Source organism: Carlito syrichta, unplaced genomic scaffold (assembly GCF_000164805.1).
Source record: "Carlito syrichta isolate Samal-C Ts95f unplaced genomic scaffold, Tarsius_syrichta-2.0.1 Scaffold307199, whole genome shotgun sequence".
NCBI lineage: Eukaryota > Metazoa > Chordata > Mammalia > Primates > Tarsiidae > Carlito > Carlito syrichta.
The window spans coordinates 117,917-129,556 of NW_007251295.1; the positions used below are offsets into that span (position 1 = coordinate 117,917).

General features: G+C 40.5%; 1 protein-coding gene across 1 annotated transcript in view; it reads left to right on the forward strand.

Annotated features, from left to right (window-relative positions):
* The window catches only part of CUNH3orf33 (chromosome unknown C3orf33 homolog), a 29,818-nt gene that overhangs the window by 2,058 nt on the left and 16,120 nt on the right, over positions 1 to 11,640 (forward strand). The window contains exon 3 of the mRNA XM_008064109.2: positions 1,974 to 2,033. Coding sequence (XP_008062300.2) covers positions 1,974 to 2,033 — 60 coding nt within the window. The remainder of the gene's footprint in view (positions 1 to 1,973; positions 2,034 to 11,640) is intronic.

Sequence of the window (11,640 nt, forward strand, 5' to 3'; positions counted from 1 at the left end):
GGCCACTGCACTCCAGTCTGGGCGACGGAGTGAGACTCCAACTCAAAAAAAAAAAAAATGCTATTTATTAATTTTTTATTTACTTGAGTTGGGATCTCACTGTCGCCCGGGCTGGAGTGGACATGGCACGGTCACGACTCACCACAGCCTCTGTCTCCTGGGCTGTGGATACTTCCGCCTCAGCCTCCTGAGTAGCATGGACTACAGGTGCGTGCCACCATGCCCAGCTAATTTTTTGATTCTTTGTAGAGGCGAGATCTCGCTACATGGACCAGACTGGTCTCAAACTCCTGGACTCCAGCAGTCCTCCCACCTTGGCCTTCTAAAGTGCTAGGATTACAGGTGTGAGCCACTGATTAAGTTTTTAAAAATATGCTGAGAAGTTGAGTAAGATGAGCTTTACAGATGCAGCCAAGCAGCACAAGGGCCAAGGCTGGGTCTGTTTTCACTCACCACTGTAGCTCCAGTCCTTAGAGGAACGCCTGCCACCCAGCAAGTTCTGGAAAAATACTTGCAGCATCAATGAATGGTGCATAATATATGTAACCAATAATAGATGCATGGGTTATTTCAAATTAAAAATGACCTCAGAAGGATTATGGGAGGAAACAGTGTCTACATTAGAACATGAATATAATATTCCAGGTAACCCAATCCCAGAAGTCAAGGAATGTACCATTGTGTGTTGTCAGTCTCATTTCTTATATACCTAATTGTATTTATCAGAGGAAAGTATGTTAGATTATTACTCTTCTTGAGAGAATTGTAGGATTCTTAGCTTTTTATTAAACTTTTTTAGGGTCACTTCAGTTTAAAGTTGAAATGAAACTCTTTGAGGCTGAAGTGAGGGCATGGTGGTGTGTGTCTGTAGTTCCAGCTCCTTGGAAGACTGAGGTGGAAGGATTGCTGGAGCCCAGCGGGTTGACGCTGGGGTGGCGGTGAGTGTGCCACTGCACTCCAGCCTGGGTGTTTGTTTATTTATTTATTTATTGAGTTGGAGTGAGACCCCAACTCAATAAATAAATAAACAAACAAACAAATAAGTGAAGCTCTTTGAAAACATCACTAAGTTTTCCTAAAAACACATATATTTGCCAAGGTGTTGTATTTTAAGTTTTTTTTTTTTAATTTTCTAATTTTTTATTTATTTGAGTCAAAGTCTCCTGGCCTAAGGATTTTAGTGATGAGGTTTTTCTACCAAATACTTACATTCCCACCCTGGATGCAAGGTTATGCTAATTACTGTCTGCACTACAGGAAATGTTCATACATTCAAGAAACTCATAGGTAAAGTCATACAATTAATAGAGAACAGCAGACTATTTTTTACATATAAATATGTGTGTATATATAGTATATATATGTGTGTATTATATGCATATGTGTATATGCATGTATACTATATATGAGTATTATATGTGTGTGTATGTATATATTACTCTTTATGCCAGATTGTTGTTTCAGAAAGACTGAGTATTGTAAAAGTCAAAAGAAGGGATTATTAATAATTGGGTAGGCACAGTTTTTGGAAGAAGTGGGCCTTTATTTGAAGGCTATATATACATTGTTTGGACAGTTAGATATAGAGGACAAGCCTGCACACGGTGGCTCAAGCCTGTAATCCCAGCACTTTGGGAGGCCAAGGAGAGAGAATTGCCTGAGACCAACCTGGGCAACTTGGTGAGACCTTGTCTCTACAATAAATAAAAAAAGCTGGGCATGGTGGTGCACGCCTGTGGTTCCACCTACTTGGAAGGCTGAGGCAGAAGGATCGCCTGAGCCCAGCAGGTTGAAGCTGTGGTGGCCATGAGCGTGCCATTGCACTCCAGCCTGGGCAACAGAGAGACTCCAACTCAAAAAAAAAAAAAAAGGAGGACAATCCTGATTTTCTGTTTCTAGTTAGTACTAGGGTTAGGGTTTTACTATTGTGAATAATAATTAGTGAGAATTAATCATTGCATCTCTTCCTTTAGAATATCAGCACTGGAATGGCCATAGCTGGAATGATGTTACTTCTAAGAAGTGTTCGACTGGTAAGTTAAAAGACATTATATGATAGGCAATAGGTAGTTAATTTATTCCTATTTCTCAGATGATTTTTATCCCATCACTGTATTATTTTTGTTGGAAGTTGTTTTTTTTTTTTTTTTTTTGAGTTGGGAGTCTTAAGGCCACCCCAGGCCTCAACCTTCTAAGTAGCTGGAACTACAGACACACACCACCATGCCTGGCTAGTTTTTGTGATTTATTGTAGAGATGAGGTCTCATCAGATTGCCCAGGCTGGTCGCAAACCCCCAGGCTCAGGCAGTCTTCTCGCCTCGGCCTCCCAAAGTGCTGGAATTATAGGCTGAGCCACCGTGCCCAGCCATACTGGAAGTTTTTAAATAGTATTTTAGAATAATGAACGTATTGTAAGGTTTTGTTTTAAAAGTAATATATCTGCAGGATTTTACAGAAGGTAACTGCACAGTCTATATTTCCATAATCATTTTTTTCAGGCTTAAAAGGGAATCTGAAAAGGATTAGTTTACTAAAATGTTATTGTCACTAAATTTGCATTTAAAACATTGTGGAGTATCTCAAAAGTGTTTTCTATGGTGCCTTTAGATTTAGATCACATAGCTGGACACAATGGCTCACGCCTGTAATCCCAGCACTTTGGGAGGCCGAGGTGAGAGGATTGCCTGAGCCCACTGGTTCGAGACCAGCCTGGGCAATATGGTGAGACCTTTTCTCTACGATAAATCAAAAAATTAGCTGGGAATGGTGGCACATGCCTTTGGTTTCAGCTACATGGAAAGCTGAGGTGGAAGGATTGCCTGAGCCCAGCAAGTTGAGGCTGTGGTGGCGGTGAGCGTGCTACTGCACTGCAGCCTGGGTGACAGAGTGAGACTGAATCAAAAAAAAAAATAAAAAAGATTTAGATCACAGATGAATTATGTATTATAGCACTGAATAATTTTTGCTTTAAGGTAGCACCTTATTTTGGTCCTTTCAATAGTGTTTTATTACTGACATAATAGACAAAATGTATTATTCCATACTGATTAAACAATAACTCCACTACTCCTCACCCCCGGTCCCTGCAACCATCATTTCATTTTCTGTCTCTGATTTTGGTTACTCTAGGTACCTCATATAAGTGGTACCTCATATAAGTATTTATCTTTTGTGACTGGCTTTTTTCACTTAGCCTGACATTCTCAAAGTTCATCCATGTAGCATACAGGATAAATTTCATCCCTTTTAAAAAGGTTCCAGGCTGGGCTCGGTGGCTTATTCTGTAATCCCAGCACGTTGGGAGGTTGAGGCGAGTGGATTGTCTGAGCCCGTGAGTTCGAGAACCCCCCGGGCAACTTGGTGAGACCTCATCTCTACAATAAATAAAAAATTAGCTGGGCGTGGTAGCACGTACCTGTAGTTCTAGCTACTTGGAAGGCTGAGGCGGAAGGATCACCGGAGCCCAGCAGGTCGAGGCTGTGGAGGCCGGGAGTGTGCCACTGCACTCCAGTCTGGGCGACAGAGTGAGAATTCAGCCCCCCCCCAAAAAAAGGTTCCAGTAGTATTCTATTGTAAGTGTATATCACATTTTGCTTATCTGCCCGTCTATTGATGGACACTTGGGTTGCTTCTATATTTTAGCTATTGTGGATAATGTTTCTGTGAATGTGGGTGTACAAATATGTACTGAGATCCTGCTTTCAGTTCCTTTGGAAATACCCCAAGTGTATTAAATGGTAGTTGTATTTCTAATTTTTTGAGAAACTGCCATACTCTTACAGTGGCTGTACCATTTTACATTCTCTCCAGCAATACGCAAGGGTTCCAATTTCTTCATATCCTTGTCAACAATTATTATTTTCTGCTCTTTTGATAACCATCCCAGTGGGTATGAGGTGGCATCTCATTGTGGTTTTGATTTGCATTTCTCTAATGATAAGTGCTGTTGAGCATCTTTTCATGTGCTTACTGTCCTTTTATATATGTTTTTGGGAGAATTTTTGTTCAACTTTTTTGCCCATTTTCGACTCAGGTTTTTTGCTTGTTTTTTTTTTTTTTGAGTTGGGGTCTCACTCTGTCACCCAGGCTGGAGTGTGGTGGCACGATCACAGCTCATTGCAGTCTCAAATTCCTGGGCTTAGGCAATTCTCCCCTCAGTCTCCTGAGTAGCTGGGACTACAGGTACATGCCCTCATGCCTGGCTAATTTTCTTATTTATTTATTTTTTTAGAGATAAGTTCTTGCTATGTTGCCTAGGCTGGTCCTGAACTCTTGGGCTCAAGCAATCCTTTTGCTTAGGCTTCCCAAAGTGCTGGGATTATAGATGTGAGCCTCTGTGCATGGCCTGGGTTAGTTTTTTTGTTGCTGAGTTTTTGGAGTTCTTTTTATATTAGATATTTGATTTGCAAATATTTTCTGTCATTTTGTATGTTGTCTTTTGAAACTCTGTTAATAGTGTTTATTGATGTGCAAGTTTAAAATTTTTTTTCTTTTTTGAGTCAGAGTCTCACTCTGTTGCCCAGGCTGGTGTGCAGTGGCATGCTCATGGACACTGCAGCATAAGTCTGCTGGGCTTCTGAGTAGCTGGAACTACAGGCACATGCCACCATGCCCAGCTAATTTTTTGATTTATTGTAGAGACGAGGTTTCGCCAAGTTGCCGAGACCTGGTCTTGGACCTCTGGACTCAGGCAGTCCTCTCCCCTCAGCCTCCCAAAGTGCTGGAATTACCGTGCCTGACCAAGTTTTAAATTTTTATGGTGTCTAATTTGTCTATTGCTGTTGCTTACGTCTTTGGTGTCACATCCAAGAAATCATTGCCCAATCCAATAATGTGAAGCTTTTGCTCTGTTTTCTTCTAAGAATTTTATAGTTTTAGCTCTTAAGTTTAGGTCTTTGATATATCTTGAGTTAATTTTTTTTTTTGAGTTGGAGCCTCACTCTGTCGCCCAGACTGGAGTGCAGTGGCCGCTCCCGGCCACCACAGCCTCGACCTGCTGGGCTCTGGCGATCCTTCCGCCTCTGCCATCCAAGTGGCTGGAACTACAAGTGTGCACTACCACGCCCAGCTAATTTTTTAATTTATTGTAGAGATGAGGTCTCGCCAAGTTGCCCAGGCGGGTCTCGAACCCGCGGGCTCAGGTAATCCACTCACCTCAGCCTCCCAAAGCACAGGATTACAGGCTGAGCCACTGAACCCGGTCACAGCCACCACAGCTTTTTTTTTGTTTTGAATGGAAGTCTTACTCTGTCATCTAGGTTTTTTTTTTCTTTTTGAATTGAAGTCATACTTTGTCACCTAGGTTGGGTACAGTGGCATGATCACAGCTTGAACTTAGACCATCTCCTGGACTTAGACCATCCTTCCACCTCAGCCTCCCAAGTAGCTGGGACTACAGGCACATGCCACCACACCCAGCTAATTTTTTGATTTTTTTGTAGAGATGAGGTCTCATTATGTTGCCCAGGCTGGTCTTAAAGTTCTAGGCTTAGCAATCTTCCTGCTTCAGCCTCCCACAGTGTTAGTATTACAGGGGTGAGCCACCATACCTGACCTTGAGTTAATTTTTCTATGTGATATTAGGTAATGGTACAACTTCATTCTTTTGCATGTGGATATCTGCTTTTCCCAGCACCATTTTTGAAAAGATTGTCTTTTCCCCATTTTGATAGTCTTGGCCTTCTGGTTGAAAATCATTTAACCAGGCTGGGTGTGGTGGTTCACGCCTATAATCCTAGCACTTTGAGAGGCTGAGGTGAGAGGATTGCCTGAGCCCACAGGTTTGAGACCAGTGTGGGCAGATTGGTGAGACCGCATCTCTACAATAAATCAAAATATTAGCTGGGTGCGGTGGCATATGCCTGTAGTTCCGGCTACTTGGAAGGCTGAGGTGGAAGGATCACCTGAGCCCAGCAGATTGAAGCTATGGTGGCTGTGAGTGTGCTACTGCACTTCAGCCAGGGTGACAGAGTGAGACTCCAACTCAAAAAAAAAAAAAAAAAGCAGTGTCCTTTTATTTCTCATTTATTGAGGGTTTTTATCATGAAACGATGTTGAATTTTGTCAAATGTGTTTTCTGCATCAGTTGAGGTAACCTTTTTTAAAAAATTCTGTTAATGTGGTGTATTATATTGATTGGGCCATCCTTGCATTCCAGAACTATATCTCACTTGGTTATGATATATAATCCTTTTAATATGTGGCTGCATTGGTTTTTTAGTATTTAGCTGAGGATTTTTTTGTATCAATGTTTATAATGGATATTGGTCTATAATATTATTTACTTTTATTTTTATTTCTTGAGTCAGAATCTCACTCCTGTTGCCCAGGCTTTGGTGATCCTTCTGCCTCAGCCTTCCAAGTAGTTGGAACTACAGGCACGCGCCGCCATGCCCAGCTAATTTTTTTGATTTATTGTAGAGACGAGGTCTCTCCATGTTGCCCAGGCGGTCTCTAACCTGTGGGCAGTCCTCTCACCTCTGCATCCCAAAGTACTGGGATTACAGGTGTGAGCCACTGTGCCTGGCCTATAGTTTTCTTGTAGTATTTTTGTCTGTCTTTGGTATTGGGTAATGTTGGCCTTATAGACTAAACTAGTAATTAATCTCTCCTCATCAATTTTTGGAAAAAGTTTGAGAAGGGTTGGTAAATGCTTGGTAGAATTTATCAGTGATATGGTCAGGTCCAGGGCTTTTTTTAGTTGGGAGATTTTTGACTAGTGATTTAACCTCCTTACTAGTTTTAGGTCTATTTAGAATGTTTATTTCTTCACAGTTCAGTCTTGGAGGGTTTTGCATTTCTAGTCATTTATCCATTTAATCTACATTACCTAATTTGTTGGTGTACAATGGTTCATAGTACTCTCATGGTCCTTTTTATTTCTGTGAAATTTGCTCATTTCCTGCTTTTACTTCTGACTTGAGTATTTGAGTCTTTTCTCTTTTTGTCTTAGTTCATCTAAGACTGGATCTTTTTAAAGACCCAGTCTTTGGTTTCATTGATTTTTCTTTGTTGTTTTTCATTGTCTATTTCTGCTCTAATCTTTAGTATTTCCTTACTTCTGCTTACTTTGGGTTTAGTTTGTTCTTTTTTTGCTAGTCCCTAAGTGGTAAAAAGTTAGATTGTTGATATGAAGTATTTCTTTCCTTCTTTTTTTTTTTTTTTTTTTTTTGAGTTGGACTCTCACTCTGTCACCCAGGCTGGGCTGGAGTACAGTGGCATGCTCACGGCCACCACAGCCTCCACCAGCTGGGCTCAGGTGGTCCTTCTGCCTCAGCCTTTCAAGTAGCTGGAACTACATACACGTGCCACCACGCCCAGCTAATTTTGTGAGTTATTGTAGAGATGAAGTCTCACCAAGTTGCCCAGGCTGGTCTCGAACCCATGGGCTCAGGCAATCCTCTTACCTTGGTTTTCAAAGTGCTGGGATTACAGGCATGAACCACTGCGCCCAGCCTTCTTTTTCCTTTTTTTTAAATTTTAGTATGCATTTATAGTTAAAGTTTTTCCCTTGGCACTGCTTTTACTACATTTCATAAATTTTAGTATGGTGTGTTTTCATTTTCAGTGGTCTGTAAGTACTTTTAAATTTTCTTTGTGGTTTCTTTTTGATTCATTGGTTGTTTAAGAGTGTGTTGTTGCTGGGCATGGTGGCTCACACCTGTAATCCCAGCACTTTGGGAGGTGGAGACAAGAGGATTGCCTGAGCCCAAGAGTTTGAGACCAGCCTTGGCAGCTTGGCAAGAGCTCATCGTCACGATAAATCAAAAAATTAACTGGGTGGTTAGCTGGGCTCAGTGGCTCAGCCTGTAATCCCGCGCTTTGGGAGGCTGAGGTGAGTGGATTGTCTGAGCCCGCTGGTTCGAGACCTGCCTGGGCAACTTGGCGAGTCCTCATCTCTATAATAAATCAAAAAAATCAGCCGGGCGTGGTAGCGCGTGCCTGTAGCTCCAGCTACTTGGAAGGCTGAGGCGGAAGGATCGCCAGAGCCCAGCAGGTTGAGGCTGCGGTGGGCGGGAGCGGCCACTGCACTCCTGTCTGGTCGACAAAGTGAGACTCTAACTCAAAAAAACAAACAAACAAACAAAAACTGGATGATGGCATGCGCCTGTAGTTCCAGTTACTTGGAAGGATAAAGTACAAGGATAGCCAGAGCTCAGCAGGTCGAGGCTGTGGTGGCTGTAAGCATGTCATTGCACTCCAGCCTGGGTGACAGAGTGAAACTAACAAAAAAAAAAAAAAAGAAGAGTATGTTGTTTAATTTCCACATATTTCTGATTTTTTTCCCTTCTGTTACTGCTTTCTAACATCATCTTGTTGTGTTCAGAGAAGATATTTTATATCAGCAGTCCCCAACCTTTTTGGCATCAGGAACCTGTTTTGTGGAAGATAATTTTTCTACAGTCTGGGGGCGGGGAGGGATGTTTTAGGGATGACTTAAATGCATAACATTTACTGTGTACTTTATTTCTATTATTAGTACATTAAAATATATAATGAGATAATTATACAAGTCACCATTTAAAAAAAGAGGTACAGACAGAAGTGGTAAATAAAATAATGGGTGGTCCACATGTGGACTAAAATAAGTGTCAGATTCTGACTTAAAACCTGCCAGATGCAGCTGTACAATTGAAGTACATCAGCTCACTTGCCACTCACTGATAGGTTGTTTTTGTTTTGTTTAAGTTGGAGTCTCACTCTGTCACCTAGGCTGGAATGCAGTGGCATGCTCATGGCCACCACAGCCTTGACTTGCTGGGCTCAGGCGATCCTTCTGCCTCAGCCTTCTAAGTGGCTGGATGATAGGATTTTGATATGAGTCTGCAAGCAATTGGTTTATGATGGTCTCTGTGCAGTCAAACCTCACTGCTAATGTTAATCTGTATTTGCAGCCGTTCCCCAGCGCTAGCCATCACTACCTCAGCTCCACCTCAGATCATCAGGCATTAGATTCTCATAAGGAGCACCCAACCTAGATGGCTCTCATGTGCAATTCGTAATAGTGTTTGAGAATCTAATGCTGCCACTGATCTGACAGAAGACGGAGCTCAGGTAGTAATGCGAACGATGGGAGCAGCTGTAAATACAGATGAAGCTTCACTCACTCCAGCACTGCTCACCTCTTACTCTGTAGCCCAGTTCCTAACAGTCCACGGACTGGTACCGGTCCATGGCCGGGATTGGGGACCCCTCATTGTATCACGTTCATCTTTTTTAATGTATTGAGTTAATTTGTGGCCTAACAAATGATCTATTCTGGAAATGTCCCATGTGCATCTGAGGAAAATATATAGTCTGTTGCCATTGGTTAGAATGTTCTGTATATGTTTGTTAGATTTAATTGTTTTGTTCCATTATGTAAGTCCTCTATTTCCTTATGTATCTTCTTTCTGATTGTCCTATCCATTGTTGAGAGAAGGGTGCCAAAATCTGTATTATTGTAAAACTATTTCTCCGTTTGATTATATCTGTTTTTGCATCATATATTTTGCTGGCTTCTTATTTGGTATGTAAATGTTTATAATTATTATATCTTCTTCCTGTATTGAACCTTTTATTAATGCTTAATGTCCTAATTTGTCTCTTGTAACTTTTTGTGATTTAAAGTCTAGGTTGTCTGATATTCGTTTACGTACCCCTGCTCTCTTTTGGTTACTGTGTACATGGAATATATTTTCCCATCCTTTAACTTTCAACCTATCTGTGTTTGGACCTAAAGTATGTCCCTTGTGGGCTGACTATGGTTGAATCATGATTTTTAAAATCCATTCTGCCAGTTTCTGTATTTTGATTGGAGAGTTTAATTCATTTCCATTGAAAGTAATTAACAATAAGGGGGAATTTTGTCATTTTGTTATCTGTTTTATATATGCTTTATAGCTTTTTGTCTCTCATTTCTTGCATTACTATCTTCTTTTGTATTTTGTTGATTTTTGGTAGTGAAATGTTTTACTTTTATTATCATTTCCCCCCTACATATTCTTTATTTTTTTGAGGTTGCCATGGAATTACATTTAAAATCCTAAAGTTATAACACCCTAATTTGAATTTATACCAGCTTAATTTCAATAAAATACAAAAATTCTACTTTATAGTATCATCACCACCCATTTCAGTTATTGATGTCACATAAAAATATAAACTAATGCTTTCTTAAATTAGTCTCTTATTAGTTTTTGAAATTATATAGAAAACACAAACCAAAGTTATAATAATACTACCTTTTAGACTAATAATTGTCTTTTAAAGAAATATACTACACATGAGTCTCCCTTAACCTATGTGCTTGGAACTGGAAGTGTTCTGGATTTTTTTTTTTTTTGATATTACAATATTTTCATAAGCATAATGAGATATCTTGGAGGTAGAACCCAAGTCTAAACACAAAATTTATTTATATTTCATATGGATCTTATATATAGCCTGAAGGTAATTTTATGCAATATTTTGAACAATTTTATGAATGAAACAAGATTTGTATTCATTGAACTATCAGAAAGCCATGGTATAACTATTTCAGTCACCCATATGGACAACCTGTGGTTGTTTAGCATAACCATCATTTCTGACTCTGAATTTATATGCTGCCAATAAAGAATCATTTTCCTAGCCAGGCTCAGTGCCTCAGCCTGTAATCCTGCACTTTGGGAGGCCGAGGTGAGTGGATTGCCTGAGCCCGCGGGTTCGAGACCTGCCTGGGCAGCTTGGCGAGACCTCATCTCTACAATAAGTCAAAAATTAGCTGGGTGTGGTAGCGTGCACCTGTAGTTCCAGCCACTTGGAAAGCTGAGGCGGAAGGATCGCCAGAGCCCAGCAGGTGGAGGCTGCGGTGGCCGGGAGCGGCCTCCGCACTCCAGTTGGGAACAGCCACTGCACTCCAGTTTGGGTGACTGAGTGAGACTCCAACTCAAAAAAAAAAAAGAAAGAAAAAGAAAACTAAAAGTGGAATTGCCAATTGTTGTTACAATAATACTAACTTTCATAATTGCTAATATATTTTCCTTTACTGAGATCTTTATTGCTTCATATGACTTCAAGTTACTGTCCTTGTATCCTTTCATTGCAACCTGCTGTGTTCCCTTTAGCATGTCTTGCACGACTATTCTTTGGCAACAAACTGCCTCAACTTTTGTTTATCTGGTCATGTCTTGAATTCTCCTTCACTTTTGAAGGTCAGGTTTGCGGGTTATAGGATTCTTGATTTACAGTTTTGTTGTTGATTTTTATTTTAGCACTTTGAATACGTTAGTTCACTGTCTTCTAATATCCAAAGTTTCTGAAAAGAAATCTGCTGACAATATTATTAAGTATCCTTTTATGTGGTAAGTTGCTTCTATCTTGCTGCTTTCCACATTTTTTTTAAGACTTTCTCTTTCATCAGTTTGATAGTAATGTGTCTCAGTGTGTCTTGTGTAGGTCATTCTACTTGAAGTCTGTTGAGCTTTTTGGATGTTTATAGTCATCTCTTTCATCAAGTTTGTTTTCAGCCATGGTTTTTTGAAAGAATCTCTCTTCCTCCTTCTTTCTCTCCTTCTCCCCCTTCTCTATCTGGGATTCTTACAATGCATGTATTGGTCTACTTTTTTTTTTTGAGTTGGAGTCTCACTCTGTCGCCCAGGCTGGAGTGCAGTGGCCGC